Source organism: Lethenteron reissneri, chromosome 7 (genome assembly GCF_015708825.2).
Source record: "Lethenteron reissneri isolate LAM-NWPU_2019-01 chromosome 7, ASM1570882v1, whole genome shotgun sequence".
Taxonomy (NCBI): domain Eukaryota; kingdom Metazoa; phylum Chordata; class Hyperoartia; order Petromyzontiformes; family Petromyzontidae; genus Lethenteron; species Lethenteron reissneri.
The window spans coordinates 10,471,535-10,490,183 of NC_083785.1; the positions used below are offsets into that span (position 1 = coordinate 10,471,535).

General features: G+C 46.1%; 1 protein-coding gene across 3 annotated transcripts in view; it reads left to right on the top strand.

Annotated features, from left to right (window-relative positions):
* Positions 1-18,649, top strand: part of LOC133357508 (calcitonin gene-related peptide type 1 receptor-like) — a 151,093-nt gene that overhangs the window by 109,146 nt on the left and 23,298 nt on the right. For all 3 annotated transcript variants that reach the window (XM_061575476.1, XM_061575484.1, XM_061575493.1), the window contains exons 8-10: positions 4,394-4,547; positions 11,263-11,323; positions 13,475-13,541. In XM_061575476.1, coding sequence (XP_061431460.1) covers positions 4,394-4,547; positions 11,263-11,323; positions 13,475-13,541 — 282 coding nt within the window. The remainder of the gene's footprint in view (positions 1-4,393; positions 4,548-11,262; positions 11,324-13,474; positions 13,542-18,649) is intronic.

The window sequence follows — 18,649 nt, forward strand, 5'->3', positions numbered from 1 at the left end:
TCATCGGTCTCTGGTATATATAGAAATGTGTTTTTTTTTTAATAGCCGCGAAGGTCCCAAGACGCCACATGGCCAGCAACAAACAGCACTATAACATTTCGATTTAAAGCTTTCGTGACTGCAGGGATTCATCTTCATGGTTCTTTCGGTAAAGTCACGTAGAATTGAAATAATAAAATAATAAAAATAAACCGTAAAAAATTAATTCTCACGACGTTTCGGCCACAACGCAAGTATCCGTCCTCAGGTGGAGAACAGGTCTGTCGAGGAGACAACGTCTGAAACTCTGTTTTATTACGTTTTATTTTATTTATTTTATTATTTTAATTCTACGTGACTTCACCGAAAGAACCAAGAAGATGAATCCCTGCAGTCACGAAAGTTTTAAATAGAAGCGTTCTGACCGCAGATTCAGAATCTTGGTTGAGACTGGAGGAATCTGATGAGGTTTGAAGCTCCTTTTCACAGATGTGCAGCATGCTCTGAGGTTTTTTCGGTAAAGTCACGTAGGAAACTAAATAAATAATAAAAGTAAAAATTATAGAAATAATAATAGAAATAAAGTAATAAATCACGACGTTTCGGAGGCAACACAAGTCTCCGTCATCAGGCGGGACCGTCACAGCTAAATTTACTGTATCAAGTATCATTTGTATAATTTACTATATCAAATTTAGGTGTGACGGTCCCACCTGATGACGGAGACTTGTGTTGCCTCCGAAACGTCGTGATTTATCATTTTAATTCTCTCATTTATACTTTTATTATTAATTTTTTACCTACGTGACTTTACCGAAAAAACCTAAGAGTATGAATCCTTGCAGTCACAAAAGCTTCAAATTAAAAAATAAAAAATGTGCAGCATGGGCGAGTGTCAGCGTGGATGATGCGAAACGGTCAAATGGGTACTCCGCAATCGATCGATCGGCAGGTCACGTGTGGTGGGGTAAAGGGTGGGTACTTTGACCTGGTACCAATTATTTCCTCTAGAGGACTCTCTCGTGGACAACTTTCCACATAGCAGTGGTGTGAGCAAGCGATTTCAGGGCTGCACCTTTACCTAAACGGAGGTGTTACGTTTATCTTGTTTAACCAGCTGAACACTCAAGAGACCAGTATGAGTCTCATTCGCAGAAAGTGACCTGCGGCATTAATCTGCCAGTAGGGCGTGAATATTTCTCTTGCCTTGTCCCCAATTGAGTAATTTGCGGGGTAATTTTCGAATCCGAGCTCTTGACGTCGGCACAAAAGTGGATTTACTGTTGCGCGTTACGTTAAGGCTGTGCGCTGTTAAGCGGTAGACGTTCACGTAGTATCGCGGTTGTTTACTAAACTATTTTAAACTAAAGAATGTTTTATTTTACCAAGTAAGGCCCCCGCTGAGCTATGTAGCCCTTTTACAGAAGCGACCTGGCCACAAATGAAGTGGCTTATCACGTGGAAATATATAGCAGCCAAACAACTCTAAATTAACCAGGGCGGCCGCCGGACTCGAACCGCGAGCGTGTGCAGCAAGAGGCGAACTCACCGCCGCTAGACCGCCCAGGAGGAGCGGTTGGCAACAAGCAGCGGCAACGTTAATAGTTTGCACGTCCACGGGCTACGCACTTGGGTTTTAATGTCTGACCAAAGGCTAAACATTGGCATATAGGCGCAAGAGCAAAATAGCATAATGATCAACCTCATTAACTAAATTAATAGCCACGCGCGTGTGGCCTTGCATTAATCAAACAAGGCAGTATTATCCACGAGCGCGTGCATTCATGCGGGGACCGCCTGCGACGGGGGGGGGGGGGGAGAATGCATAACACCAATTCCCGTCATCTGCATAACATTTCGCCACAACACGGTTTGCATTCACGGAGAATTTAAATGCACCCGTATTGTCAGCCACTGTACAGCTGTACGCGATACGCATCGTGCTCAATTGCACGCGAGGGCGCTGAAACGGGGGGACGTGCAGTTAGTCTCTCCCAGCAGTGGAGCAAGAGAACTCGGAACGGTCGAGAGTTCTAATGCCGGACGGCGGTTGGGATTTGCGACGGTCGGTAAATTCGGCGCACTGTGAATTATTGAAATGTTGTGTTTCGTTCCTGTTCGGTTGAACCGAAAAGACACCCAGTCCATGCTAATTCGAAGCATAACTACCACATGCGAAGACGTCGTGAGCCTTGTGGCTCAGTGAGTATAACAATCGGCACGCTTGACAGTTCAAAGCCTGGTTGGGGGCTGGAATTGGCCCATCGTCCCTCTGGGTTCGATAAAATGCGTAGCACATTGTGCGGACGCAGTAAACAGCAGTTGTCCCGCGGAGAGACTCAACCTGCCACAGGCGATGTTGGAGTTCCACCGCACACACAGGGCTGCAACATTGGAGATGAGCACCACCAATGCCTTGGTGGTGCTAATTTTGAGTGAGAAATCCCTCTCAGACTTCTCATAGGGCTGTAAGCGGAACGCATAACACAGCGAGATCCTCAAACAACAACAACAACATCGTCGCCGCATGTAATTGAACACAAATGCGTAAAATGCTGGGCCTTGGCGGGGAGGAACCCAACCGAAATACAGTGGGGCGTCGCAGCGATGTTTGCATACGGGGAGTGTATTTTGGCTCGAGGGAAGACCACAAAATAATTACAGCCTCAAAGCGATCCTGTTCATGTCCAGCGAAGCCCCCCCTCCCCCCCCCCCCCCCCCCCAGTATTTTCTGCCACTTTTTTACGCGCCGAATTCTGCAGCCCGGATCAAGTTCGCGTTGTTGAACCGGAGGCCAAAAAAGCGAAGCCACGGTTGTCAGCGAAGGGTTAAATATAATCTCCGCGCGTGCGTGTGGCACGACGAACCACGCTCCGTCGTGCATTATTCCCGGGATTGGCTGCTGCGGGACAAAATGTGATTTATGTGGCTTGGGACCGTGCGCCGAGCACGTACACGCGTGTGGCTTCACCCGCACGCACTATTTATAAATAATACATACGTATTCATGAGAGGGGGGCGGTAGGTGGGTGGGTGGGGGGGGGGCGCGAAAAGGACGGCTTGAGAATGGGGATATTGAAAGTTCATGTAGATAAAAATTTGCTTTGGCATTTTCCAGTATGCAGCGCTTCACCCGAACACCGCCGTTGATTATTCCGCGACACAATATGTGCACAGTAATGGGGATGCTGCTGCTGCTGCTGCGGTGTGATGGTTAGCGCACCGGGGGTGATACCCAGAGGTCGCCAGTTCGATTTGCCGACGCTGCGGTGGAAACTATGGGAAAGTTTCTTTAGTCTGCAGCCTCTGGAGCAGAGGTCGCAACCGGGTACCCGATACCCGTATCCTACCCGATACCCGGCTACCCGTACCCGGCCGGGTACGGGTAGCCGTTTGTGACCCTGGTGCGGCCGGGTACGGGTACGGGTAGGCCGTGAGTCACTGGTGAGTAACCGTTTGTCACTCATTTCGGGTAGGGTACGGGTACGGGTAGGAAACGGGTACCCGTACCCGGCCGGGTACGGGTACCCATTTGTGACCCTGATGCCACCGGGTACGGATAGGGGTAAGGAATCAAAACCCGTTTGCGACCTCTGCTCTGGAGGTGCCACCATTCACCGGAGTGCAAAAAACAAATTATAATTGATTCTTGAGTCAAATCGCGACCCTGCTTATGGAACCAACGGTTCCAACCATATGGCAACGTTTGCCCAACAGTGGGGGGGGGGGGGGGGAAGGGGAGAAAAAGGGGGTGAATCTTCATACCTCCAATTAATGTCATGTCTATTGAGCTGAATATACATCATTGTACGTTCGCCAAACATTGCCCTGCGTAAAAACCTGCCCGTGCATGCAGAGCGGTCAAGGCTCGAAACGTATAACCTCTTCTTGGTTATTTCGGTAAAGTCACGTAGAAGGGAAGTAATAAAATAATAAAAATGAAACATAATAAAATAATATTATTTTATTATGTTTTATTTTTTAGTTTATAATAATAATAAAACATAATAAAATAATATTATTTTATTATGTTTTATTGTTATTATTTTATTACTTAAAATAATATGATTTTATTATGTTTTATTTTTATTATTTTATTACTTCCCTTCTACGTGACTTTACCGAAAGAACCAAGAAGATGAATCTCTGCAGTCACGAAAGCTTTAAATCGAAATTTAACGTATATCCTCTTTTGCTGCGAGGCAACTTCACGAAGTAAAATGACGAGACGGAGAAGTCCTTCCAAATCGAAGTTGTTGTTTGACGTCACCTTTGGGCATTGCGAATGAATTAGACGCAGCGAGAGGATATTTTGGAGAGAAAGGGAGAGAGATGGGTGGTGGGGGTGGAGGAGGGTTGGTGGAAAAAAAGCGTGGCAAAATTGTTCTGAATCCGTGAAATTCTCTCTTTCTAGGTCGAGTGCAAAGTCCTCCAGTTTCTCCAGCAGTACCTGAACGGCTGCAATTACTTCTGGATGCTGTGCGAGGGGATTTACCTACACACGCTCATCGTGGTCGCCGTGTTCTCGGAGAAGCAACACCTCGTATGGTACTACCTCCTCGGCTGGGGTGAGGACGTCTTTCTCTCTCTTTCTCGTTTATTTTTGGACGCCGCCGCCGCCGCCACCGCTGCCAGCACCGGGTGTCGGGTTTTCGTCGGCCCGACGCTCACAATAGCAACGCGCGCGAGGGCACGTTCCGTTTTTTTTTCGTGTTCGCTTTCGGCTCGCTGTGGTTTTGAGTGACATGCCTGCACCCACCACCACCCACCCACCATCCCTACCTCCCCTCATCTCCTCTCTTCTCCCCCCCCCCCCCCCTGTTTCCCACCGCCGGTACCTCCATGTCCCCCTCAGAGGCACGTGGCTTTGGGCCCCGCTGTTGCCCCTGCGGTGGTATTTACTTAGCCCCTGGCACCTTGTCGCAAATACTAATACCACACACGGGCAGCACTTGCCGGCACAGAGGAGGAGATGGGGTTTGGGGGGATGCGGGAGGGGGGAAGGAAGGGTTTGGGAGACGTCGGGGGTGAGTGAGGGAGACACAAAGATAGATGTTGGATTAGTGCAAAGATAATGTGAGGGCTTGGACTGTTAGAAAAGGTATAAGGCGCAGCTCCGAAATTGCTTGCGCGAGCCACTGGCTGGCGAGAGAGCAAACCCCAGAGGCTACTTTTCCACGTTGACCAGACGGTGTTGGATGTGCGTAGCCACACTTTTACCCCATCGCACGCGACTGCCGAATGACGAACTCTAGCGGTGACCCCCGTGTTTACCGCTTGGTGGACAACGGCGTCGTGGGGGAATTTCAGAAACTTTCGCCATCGTTTAGGCTGCCGCGCAGAATTTAACTCGGAACAGTTCGGAATGCCATCTGAGGAATTGTTTAATATATTTTTATATTTTTTTTATTTTTTTTGCTCATAAACCTATTCGTAGGATGATAAGAATATATGGATTTAAAGCTTTCGTGACTGCAGGGATTCATCTTCTTGGTTCTTTCGGTAGAACCAAGAAGAAGAATATATGGCACAATAACGTGGAGTTATTACTGTTATTACGGATAATAATCCCAAAGCCAGCCGAGTAGTGTTCCGGCAAATAGCAAGTGATAAATAAGCCCCGATGTTTGGTAAAGTGTTGAAGCCTCTCCTTGTCTTCAGGGTCAGGAAATCCCCGCATTTGCAATGACCCGCAAATTAGACGTAATTACTATTTCTCATTAACCTTTTTTTGCCACTGAATTTGTGTATAGTTTAATAGTTCTGTATGCACTTGTTTTTATATGTATATAGATGTTCTGTAATTATCACCCAAAGGGAACACGGAGATGAAACACTTCATAATTACAATGCATGTTTCCTAATTATGAATAGTATAATTCAAACCATCAGCTTTCGGCGTTTGTGAATGCAAATATGTACCCCTCCCAACTTCTGTTGTGGAGGTTGCCGGTTCGATTCTATTTCCAGGCGCGGCAATTGAAACAGTGGTTGCAAGTTAAATCACCCTCTTCCTCCCACCCCACACACCGCCTCTCGTCCACCCAACAGTACACCGCAAAGTCACGTAGGTAAAAAATAATAATAATAAAATTAAATAATAATAAATGAAAATAACTAAATTAAATCACGACGTTTCGGAGGCAACACAAGTATATGTCTTCAGGTGGGACCGTCACAGCTAAATTTACTGTTTCTATTTTAATTTTTTTTATTTTATTATTATTTTTTTACCTACGTGACTTTACCGAAAAAACCTAAGAGTATGAATCCTTGCAGTCACGAAAGCTTCAAATCTAGAAGTACACCGCAATTAGCTGAGCATCAGGTCACGTGCGGTAAGGTAAAGTGTGAGTACTCCTACCTCAGCAAAAGACGTATGGGCCAGTGATGGAAGAATAGACCAATACACCTCTTTATAGCTTGCCCTAGCGGAGGACCCTTCTGCTAGCAATTGCAGGGCCTACGTGTTAAACTGCCATTGTGTTGTCCAATGAAATGCTTACGTTGGATCGGCGAAGGTCTCTTGGTGGAGCAGCTCTGACCCACGTGCCCTGTGTGGCATTGGCATACTCTGCAAACCGGATGGGTCCAGATGGAAGGGGCAATGTCGCTGTTATTACAGCATAAACTATGATTAATTAAACTTCAAAAGGCACGGCAATGGAAATGCCAAGCTTGAACACTCGCAATTAAAACTTAATGGGTCACGTAATGAAGCGGACAACACGTGCAACATTAAATGTAAAAGTTGTAGAAAATGGAAGTATAAATTTAATACCGAGTTTTAATTAACGGCTTCGCTCGTGACGGTAACGTGTTGACGTGACGGTGTCAGAGCTGGGGAACTGGATATCTGTGAAAAAGGAGCTTATTGGCTCATCGGATTCCTCCTCCAATCTAAATAAAGACTCTGATTCTGATACGAAGGGAAAGCGTACACACGTGAAATTCTGTCGTATTTCGAGCCTTATTGGGCTAATGTTAGACGTGTTGTGGTTTGTCAGACTCCCGAAGATAACTCACCTCACAGGAATGCGTTCGGTCTAATTTTACACCACCGTATTCTGTTACACCTTACTATACTTACGCATCGTGTTTGACATCTTAGGGAAACTTGGCATTCTGGCACACACACGAGCACACGCACACACGTATTTCGGGTACAGTAACCGCATACATGCATGCACATTCATATTTTTAACGGGCTCTGAAATGAATTTTTTGGTAAATAGTTTTTTTTTATTGACGGGCCTTTTTGCCGCCGGCTGATTTATCAGCCATTGTCAAGGCTGACTTATTTGATTTATTTCACCCATTTTATAATAACCATAGTAGACCAAAGCTGGTGAAAAAACGATTTATATACACAAACACATGTTGTTTCTGCGCTATGTGTGTTTGCGTGTATGTGTGTGTATAAATAGTGGGGAGCGGTGGCGCAGTGGTTAACGTGCCGCGCTGCGAACCCAGCAACCCGGGTTCGATTTCCGCTCACGGCCGACGCCAGTGATGATTTTCTGAACCGGTCCTGGGCCTCCCCTAGGTTGTCTCAGCTTCAAATTAGAAACCTGGTGCGGTGTGTTAACATCACCACTGGGAAGACAAAGGCGGCCGGGCTGGTGCTGGCCACCCATCCCCTCGTGTTCCGTGGCAGCCTTTATAGGTGCTCGATAACAGCACTTGCCCCAACAGTCTGTTAAAGCTATATTGGAGAGGGTCTTTATATTTTTTATATATGTTTCGATTTAAAGCTTTCGTGACTGCAGGGATTCATCTTCTTGGTTCTTTCGGTAAAGTCACGTAGAAGGGAAGTAATAAAATAATAAAAAGAAAACATAATAAAACAATTCTCACGACGTTTCGGCCACAACGCAAGCAGCCGTCCTCAGGTGAAAACCAGGTCTGTCAAGGCGACAGCGTGGCCGAAACGTCGTGAGAATTGTTTTATCATGTTTTATTTTTATTATTTTATTACTTCCCTTCTACGTGACTTTACCGAAAGAACCAAGAAGATATATATATGTTATTTTTGTAAGCCGGTAACTTTCAAGTTCGGGGCAGAGGCCTCCCCCAGTCTCCCCATTCCTCCCTTTTCCAGCTGCTCTTATCCAACAGCCATGCGTCTCTCTGCTGCCGCTTTGCCATCACCTCCGCTGCCCCCCCCCCTCCGCTTCCCTGCCCTTTTCTCTCTCTCTCTCTCTGGGTCTCCGCTGCATCGTTGTTTTTAAATCCTTTATATTAAGTTCGCTTGCTTGCTTGCTTAGGACCGTGCAAATCTTTCGGTCGTTTTTTAACCCACTTCCCGTGATCCAATCGAGCTGACATTTTGCACACAGACTCGTTGTGCGTGACAATGCATTTTCGTGAAAAAATTTTTTCCAAAATTTACACTGTTTAGGAAAAAAAAATATTTAATTACCAATTGCTTAATGCTGCCAGACAATCATCTGACCCATAGGTGGCAGCCATCTCAAGCCAGATGACGAGAAGACTCTAGTCGCCACGCATATAAAGGATTTATAGTGAAAAACTTTGTTTTTACGGGTTATCTTATTTTGTCTCTCACCTCTCGTCAGCTGTCCCCATGATGTACGCCTCTTGTCTAATGCCACGAACACAGGTACAGGTAAAAACCCCCTGTGGTCAATACACCTGTCCTGCCCAGTTCCGCTTAATTTATTTATTCCTTTATTTATTCTCACCAATCTCTTCAACTTAGCACTTCCAAAATAATCTTTGTGGTCACTATTATTATTGTTGGCGCGTATGGCACTTGTTTATCCGATACAAAGCAATCGCATTGTACATCTACACTGTGTATGTATAGCTATAAACACCTACAGTACATGTCTGTTCATATCGTGTTAAATTCAAATGCATCCCGAGGTGCTCCACGTGTAATACACACCGTCAGTGATGGAGTAAGCTAGTGCGGGTCCTGTAGCATATGTTATAAAGGGGCCTTAAACGTCGTAGTTTTTTGGACAATTTTTTTGTTTTACCTGACTTTACCGAAAGACCCAGAGAATATGAATTTCTGCAGTCACGAAAGCTTTAAGTCAATATTTACTTGTATTTTTTCATTTGTTATACAGCCAGATAATACGATAAATCGCTAACCTTAAACACCCAGTCGTTCATCAAAGTTGAAGGCAGTATAATACTATAGTAATAGAGCAAGTGCAGAATCACTGAACCGGAATTGATAGCTTGAAAGCATTTAGCGCTGGGCACCTTGAAAGTGCGGGGCCCATAGCAACATATGTAGCTACTTTTGCTACTCGGATAATCCGGCACTGCACACCGTGTATATATGTTTCTGAACAAATGGTGGACAACTCTCTTCTTTTTTTATTACACACACACACGCGCGCGTCACGTTTAATGTGCGGCAACAGTTTCATTGCACATGAAATATTTATTTCCGGCCATCCCGTCACTTGGCGACAATTACGGGCCGCGCGCGCGGGTTTAGGGCACGTGGTGCAGTCTGCTGTCGTCAGCATCCATACATCTAGAGGTGTGGGACAAGGGGGGGGGGGGGTCCCGAGCCGTTAAAATGCGTGAGCTGACTTGTGTTAACGTGGGACCCTTTTTGCCAGCAACAAAAGTATGCAAAAAAAAAGAATAGATCCCGTTTTGTAGCTGCTCACCCCGAGATATTAATGCATTCATTGTCTAATTGGTTCTTTCGGTAAAGTCACGTAGAAGGGAAATAATAAAATAATAAAAATAAAACATAATTAAAATAATTCTCACGACGTTTCGGCCACAACGCAAGCAGCCGTCCTCAGGTGAAGAACATGTCTGTCGGAAAGACAGCGTCCATTCAGGTCTGTCGGAAAGACAGCATCCATTCAGACGCTGTCTTTCCGACAGACCTGTTCTTCACCTGAGGACGGCTGTTTGTGTTGTGGCCGAAACGTCGTGAGAATTATTTAATAATGTTTAATTTTTATTATTTTATTATTTCTCTTCTACGTGACTTTACCGGAAGAACCAAGAAGATGAATCCCTGCAGTCACGAAAGCTTTAAATCGAAATTCATTGTCTTTGTACTCTTCATCTTTTGGCGTTCTCTGGTCTGGCACTGGTGAGACTAGGCCCTAAAGATGACTGTCTCTGGTGTAGACCAATCAGTTTCAAAGACAATGCAAATATAAGAGCATGTTTTATGCATATTCACCACAAGTACACGCGCTTAATGCAAACTTTATTCCTTGCAAAAGGTTTATCTTGGGTGTTTGAACATCTTAACACAACTCCTGTTTTAGTGCCAGATAGGGTAAAACCTATTCTTACTTTTTTCATATCGTGTTAATATATATCCGCGCGACGTATTGCACGGTGATTTTCCCTCCTATACTCTTGACCGCTGTGTATGCGTGTACGTGTGCTTTTTGTGTTCAATTAGTTGTGCTTCCCCGGCACCCCCGATTAGCACGGTTGGCTGTGTGCAGTGCGAAAGAAGTTCAGCATACAGCAAGGTCTCAAGAGCACGGCGGTTCGGAATACACGGACCCAGCTCGTTCGCGAGCGACCTCGATTTGTAAACTCGTACTTTCGCTACACGCACAGGGCGTGAGAAGCGAGGATTCAAATCGCCCGCCGCCGTGACGTGAACGTGTGTTTGGCGCCGTGTAACCGTATCGAGTGTTCTAATCCAGTGTTAATAATGGAGTGTTAATGGTAATAATCCATATTCTTGGTTCTTTCGGTTAAGTCAAGTAGAAGGGAAATACTAAAATAATAAAAATCAAACATAATATGATAAAATTCTCACGACGTTTCGGCCACAACGCAAGAAGCATCCGTCCTCAGGTGTAGAAATAGACCTGTCGGAAAGACAGCTGCTTGCGTTGTGGCTGCAACGTCGTGATAATTTTATTATATGATGTTTTATTTGTATTATTTACTGAAAGAACCAAGAATATGAATCCCTGCAGTCACGAAAGCGTTAAATCGAAAGATAATAATCCAGTGATCTATCTCACCTGGATGCTAGCAATAATTAGTGAATAATGGACTCTACAGTGCTGTACTTTATTCAACATTTATGTACATTTATACAGATTAAATATACACTCTTACATTTTATACACTACGCTCGTATAGGCGAACCCCAATTTAAGCTAATTCATGCTTGCGCGGGGGTAATACGGAACCTAACCCCCGCATACTCTGAGACCTTACTGTACATGCATACGGCCGACTTGCGTTCATATCCGCACTATCCGTTGCAGGGTGATTGTCTGTTTCTCTTGCCCACTGTGTCTGCAGTTTTCCCATTGGTCCCTGCCGTCATACACGCCGTGGCGAGATCCGTCTATTACAACGACAAGTAAGAGATCCGTCTGTTATAAGAACCAGTAGGAGATCCGTCTTTTGAAAGGACAAGAAAGAGATCCGTCCGTTGCAACGACAATTAAGAGATTTGGTTTGACACGTAGGGCTTTCGCGACCAATATTATTCATAATCAACGTTTTTGGGTTTAGATCGCGTTATTTATAAATGCTGCTGCTCTATATAAGAACGGGAGACACAGCAGAGCCTCACCATTCTGGCGAATTGCCCGATGATGCTGGATGCAATTACCATCGAAACGTCGTACTCAAATTGTAAATGTTGTGGTTTCACGCTTCAACACACCGGTGGGCTAAAGCAGTGAACTATTTGTCTTTTGTCAACGTGACACTTTTTTACTGATTGGCCGTGTCAGGTGGTGGAGGGTTACGACACATTTATAAATAACGCGATCTAAACCCAAAAACTTTGATTATGATTATGAATTAAGAGATTTGTCTGTTATAACGACATGAGGTCCGTCTGTTATAACAACAAGATATCTGTCTGTTATAAGGACAAGTAAGAGATATGTCTTATAATGACAAGAGATGTCTGTTATAACGACAAGATATCCATCTCACCATTGGAACCTCCTTTGCCAGTAGCAAAATATGATAATTGTTTTTTTTTACCCTTTTATCTGGCAATAAAACTGTGTGCCTTGTGCGCCTTTTGGCGTCATCTGGTCCAACACCATGTGAGACTAGGCTCTAAGAAAAGCTGTCTCGGGTGTGGACCAATCAATTTCAAGGACAGTGCATACATTATCAGAGTTGTGTTTTTTGTTTGCATTCCGACCGCAGGTATTGCGATCAATTCAAACATGACTCCTTGTAAAAAACAGGTGTCAGTTTTGTTGCGAGATAAAAGGGTAAAAAAACAATTATCAAGATAACCATTTATTTAAACGACATCATATGCGTCTGTTACAACGACATCAGATGCATCTGTTATAATGACATCAGATGTGTCTGTTATAACGACATCAGATCCGTCTGTTATAACGACATCAGATCCGTCTGTTATAACGACATCAGATGCGTCTGTTATAACGACATCAGATCCGTCTGTTATAACGACATCAGATGCGTCTGTTATAACGACATCAGATCTGTCTGTTATAACGACAAGTTCGAGTGCTGTCTCCCCACGGCACTCCGCTGCCCGCCAGGTGCCACCTTATTCCTCGTGACGTTGGGGAACCCCCAATCTCTCCCAAATTCGCCGAGCTACAAGCCACCCAATTGTGCCTAATATAGAGTATGTGATGCAATTTTGACAATTGTACTGCGGTTATTTTGAAAGATTGCGGCTGTTGTAATCCGTGTGTCTGATTGTTACCGGGAGCGGTAGTGTAGCAGTTAGTGCGCTGCACTACGAAACCCGGTGGCCCGAGTTCGATTCCCACTCACGGCCAACACCAGTGAAGATTATCTGAACTGGTCCTGGGCCTCCTCTCTAAGTCGACTCAGCCTCACATGAGTACATGGTGCGGTGTGTAAGCATCCCCAGTCATCTCAGTCATTTAACCCATAACACCTGGGCCTGTCCTATGACGGCCTGTCCGTGAGCCTTCCAGACTCCATTTGAGCTTAAAGTGCACCCAGTCCTGCACAAGTACTGTGGTGACATCACCATCACTTAGTGGCGAACAGTGGCTGTTGTTGTTGTGTGTGTGTTCGTGCATGTGTACTCGTGGGCGAAGTGGTCATTTACTCCTAATTGCTACCTCATTACTTTTTTTCCAAAATCGTAATAAACTAAAACCCCAACAATTGAGAAGAGAGGTGGCACAGTGGTTAGCGCACTACGCTCTTAACCTAACGACAGTGAGTTCGATGCTGGGCGGGGCGCTAAAATTGGTGGCGATTGTCTGAACCGGCCCTGGATCTCCCCTTGGTCACCTCAGCCTTAAATGAGTTTCTCGGCGCAGTGTGTAAACAAAAGCACTCGGGCGACAAAGGTTGTCGGGTGTCGTGCTGGCAACCCTCACCCCATCGTCCACCACGCCACCCTTCATAGGTGCTTGCTTATAGCCGCCCCATCAACCTGTGTAGGCTGCACGGGGGGGGGGGGGGGGGTGGGTGACCTTTACCTGCACGTGACTTTAACTTTCATGTACGCGTGTGTCGCTCTGTTTTACAGATGTTGGATCAGCTCTGAAACCTACTTGCTGTACATTATACACGCGCCCTACATCATCGCGCTGCTGGTGAGTAATGCGCCGCTCATCGCCGCGCTCTCCGACAGCCTTCGCTCCATTGACTGTGCCGGCTCTCGTTCCTAGTCGCCAAAGAGTTCGCCCCAGAATAAAAAAAGAAATCCCAGCAGCTGTTCTGGGTGATTTTATATACACCACGATGATACCCCCCCTTTCTGCCCCCCCCCCCCTTACACCCGCGGTTAAATTCCCCTGTCTTATACAAACTGGTCACGTCGGGTCTGAGACCCCCGAGTTTTTCCCCGTGCGGTTTTTAACGTCACCTAAAAGCGTTGTTACGGGCCTATGTTGTTGTGTCATAAAATCCTAACAAAAATAAATAAATATGACAAAAATCAATACCCCACAATGCACACAATGGCATTACACTGACAGGCAGAAAGAGGGACACGTGGACTAAAAACATTATTCAATGTGAGCTTTGGGGCAGGACGCGTCGCCCGAAGGGATAGTGGCTGGCGGACAAGATTAATGATGGAGCGGCAAGCCAAGGAATGGAATGCGTCCGGGAGGGGCGTTCTACCGAAAGGGATGAAGCGATGACATCGTCTCGTGTGCCCATCACACTGGGCTTGCTGCGTCGCAGAACCGCGAGAGAAAAGTAATTGTGAGGAAGCCATTGGAGCTACGTGCTTTTAAATCTTTCCTCAGAGCTGCTTTTTTGTGTTTAGATGGTTGTCCTTCCCCCGCACCTCCGATGAGCACACGGTTGGCTTCATACGGTGCGAAAGAAGTTAAACATGCATGCATGGGGACGACTTGGGGAGTTCTTCATCCAGCGGTGGATTACTCATGGCTGATGATGTCGATGACCTCACGATGATAGCAGCACTTGAAAAACTTCATCGGCACCACCGAGTGTCTCTATGATTACACTAAACTATTTTTAACTATAAAACTATTTTTATTTTCCAAGGTAAGGCCCACTGAACTATATATCTCTTTTTCAGAAGCAACCTGGGCACAAATAATCGCCCAATGAAGTGGCTTATCATGTCAAAATTTATAACAGCCAAATAATCTAATGGCATGTTTATAAATGTGGGGGGGGGGGGGGGGAAACCGGAAAACCCGAATAAAAATCCGCATAACCACGGGGAGAGAGACATGCAAATATGCAGGCATTGCCAGAGTGGGGATCGAACCCACGACCTCCTGTATACCAGGCGAGATAGTTAATATCTCCTAACCAACGCGGAATCCATCTCGAGAATACCCTCGAGCTTGGACCAGAGGTCGCAAACGGGTTTTGATTCCTTACCCATACCCGGCCGCACCAGGGTCGCAAACGGGTACCCGTACCCTACCCGATACCCGGCTACCCGTACCCGGCCGGGTATCGGGTAGGGTACGGGTATCGGGTACCCGATTGCGACCTCTGGGATGAAGCCATGTTGCAGGTGCGGGTGGGTTGATTCTAGGAACTTGAATTGTGAGAAGAGACAAGACGTTGGGAAATGAGTGACAAACGGTGACTCACCAGTGACTCACGGCCTACCCATACCCGGCTGCACCAGGGTCGCAAACGGGTACCCGTACCCGGCCGGGTACGGGTAGCCGGGTATCGGGTAGGGTACGGGTATCGGGTACCCGGTTGCGACCTCTGAGCTAGATGAAGTGAGACATTTGAGACGCTGCCATTGCTCTCGCCGTGTATCCCCATGGCAACCTTCCCCCCCGCCCAACTCCCCAGGCCTCGGCCTTCGGCCCGTCATGGGCATAGATAATTTAACTTCAAGTTTTCCATTGTGTACCTAGCCAAAACATTTGCTGAATACAAATCGGAGTCCGTCCGGAGATGGGGAGAGAGAGAGAAAGAGAAAAAAAGAGAGGATTCGAATACCGGCTGCTCGCATAAGACAAGAAGGAGCATTTTCCGTGGCAATTTTTCTAAATCGCGGAAGCCTTGACGCCACGGCACTTTGTCAAAATTGGCCGCGGCTGCTGTTATGACAAAGCACCGCGTCTCTTGTCGGCTGCCGACTGAGACCTTGGAGGCTTTGTTGGACCTGTTCTCCTCCACCCGTCTCACCCCGTTAACCGCCAGGCCGAGAGGCTGGCGGTGCTCCACTGTGGAACAGAGGTCGCAAACGGGTTTTGATTCCTTACCCGCACCCGGCCGCACCAGGGTCGCAAACGGGTACCCGTACCCGGCTGTACCCGTAACCCTACCCGTACCCGGCCGGGTACGGGTAGGGTATGGGTATCGGGTACCTGATTGCGACCTCTGGGATGAAGTCATGTTGCAGGCGCGGGTGGGTTGATTCTAGGAACTTGAATTGTGAGAAGAGACAAGACGTTGGGAAATGAGTGACAAACAGTTACTCACCAGTGACTCACAGCCTACCCGTACCCGTACCCAGCCGCACCAGGGTCACAAATGGGTACTTGTACCCGGCCGGGTACGGGTAGCCGGGTATCGGGTAGGGTACGGGTATCGGGTACCCGGTTGCGACCTCTGCTGTGGAAGGAGAAGCCGCGGGCAGAGTTGTCAGGGACACACAAAGACAAATATCCCCATATAGCCTTTGACAGACCGTTGGGGCAAGTGCTGTCAGCGAGCGCCTATTAAGGCCGGCATGGTACACAGGGGGAGACGGCAGATGGCCAGCATCATGCCAGGCTGCTTTGTTTCCTCACCGCTGATGTTTGCACACCACGCTCCGTACTCATTTATGGCTGAGTGGACCTATGGGAAGCCCAGGACGGGTTCAGATATTCGTCGTTGATATTGATCGAGAGAGGGAATCAAACTCGCTCAGTGCGCTACCCACTAACGCTACCCTTCCCCCATAGACGCACTCAGGTAGGCAGACACACTCGCACACACATGCTGGTTTGGTGGTGGTTGTGGGAGGTGGTCTGGGGGGTGCAGCTGCCAAGTAAGAGCGGTGCAGTGGGTGGGCCTGCTCAGAGCAGAGGCAAAGTTGTCGGGGGTAGTGTTCGGACGATATGGTGATACTTCAATGTATCGTGAGAGCCGAAAAAATCGCGCTCACATTTATGTAAAAACTAGAAACTTTTTTATTTCACCAGGTCAGGCCCCCATTGGGTTATGTAGCTCTTTTTCTGAAGCGACCTCGCTATCACAAATGATAGCTCAACGAAGTGGCTTATCGCGTGGAAATTTATAGCGGCCAAATACATTTTAAATGTGGAGGGACAAAACGGGAGGACCCGGAGGAAAATCCACACCTCCGATTCGCGCGGTTGCCTACGTACGGTGCGAATCGATGTTGATCATACATAACTTAATTTGGAGCTTTCGTGACAGCAGGAATTATTCTTTGGTTCTTTTGGTAAAGTCACGTATCAAGATAAAATAATAAATTAAATTAAATACTAGCATACTGTTTAATTTATTATTTTATCTTTATTACGTGACTTTACCGAAAGAACCAAAGAAGAATTATTTAAACATACACACAGAAACATGCCTTCAGAGTATTTGGCTGCTATACATTTCCAAATGATAAGCCACTTTATTGAGCTATCATTTTTCCCAGGTGATTTCTGCAAAATAGCTACATAGCTCAGTGGGTTAAAAAAAATCAATACAGTTCGTCATCGACTTACGAACACCCACACTTATCAACCAGCTTCCAGGAAATATAATTTTGAACATTGACTCGCACTTGCAAATTGAACCGCGCCACTATTTAGTTGAGCCGAGCGATCCTCCGCGAGATTTAACGAGTCGGCCTCGTGCTGGGAGTGAGTGTTTGTGTGGACATTTAAATATACATTCGATTGCTGTGTACCGACTTCCGAACCGTTGCACTTACGAGCGGGCTCCAGGAAAGAATTGTGTTCGTAAGTCGAGGAGGTTCCGATTCACTGACTCACCTCTGCAACCAATTTTGCTCGTTTAAATCAAAGCTCGTTATATGTCCCCATGTTTTTTTTTTGTATCAAATGACAAATGCCTCGCTGTGGTCAGAATTGTAAACAGGTAGGGCTATTGTGCATTCAATTGGTACTTTTGCAAATTGTTGTTCCCGGAGTAAATTGACGCCGCCGTTTATGGCGGTCGCTACCGTCATTTAATTATTTCAATGCAACTCGCACGTGCGATGCTTTTGTCCTTCGAGGGAACTCCAGTTGGGGCAACTTTCAAGTGATTTTTATTCCTGCAATGAAGTACTGAGAAGCCCAACCAACGATGCAATAAACATCGTGAATACAATGATAATTGTTTTTTTTACCCTTCTATCTGGCAACAAAACTGACACCTTTTTACAAGGAGTCATGTTTGCATAGACCGCAATACCTGCAGTCATAATACAAACAAAAGAACATAACTCTGATAATGTGCACTGTTCTTGAAGTTGATTGGTCCACACCCGAGACAGCTTTCCTTAGAGCCTAGTCTCACATGGGTTGGACCAGATGAGGTGTCAGTTTTGTTGCCAGATAGAAGGGTAAAAAACCAATTATCATATTTTTACTGGCAAATGAGGTTCCCATAGTGTAGATGCTTGCCCCGAGCTCTCATACTCTAATGGTGCATTGTCTTTGAGTTGTGCGCCTTTTGGCGTCATCTGGTCCAACCCATGTGAGACTAGGCTCTAAGGAAAGCTGTCTCGGGTGTGGACCAATCAACTTCAAGGACAGTGCACATTATCAGAGTTATGTTCTTTTGTTTGTATTATGACTGCAGGTATTGCGGTCTATGCAAACATGACTCCTTGTAAAAAGGTGTCAGTTTTGTTGCCAGATAGAAGGGTAAAAAAACAATTATCATATTTTTACTGGCAAATGAGGTTCCCATATCGTGAATACAATTACAGAGATGTGGGAAACCTTATATCACGGTAATTGTCACATCCTGAAATTTGGTGCCGTAGGCGGCAGAGACGTCAAATTACGCGAACCCAAGTAAGCCCCTTGAGCTTGTTGGGCCAAAATTGGCTTATTGTGACCACTTAGGGTAGCAACATAATCTCCAGATAACAAATAAGTACGACAGCAGGGTCAATGCGGTAGCTTTTTACGAGAGGAAAAAGTCAACAACAAAAAAGGTATTCTACATGAATATAATTTCACGTGATATGAAACTTTCATGGAATATAAAAAAAAAATCTACATTAATTGTGGCC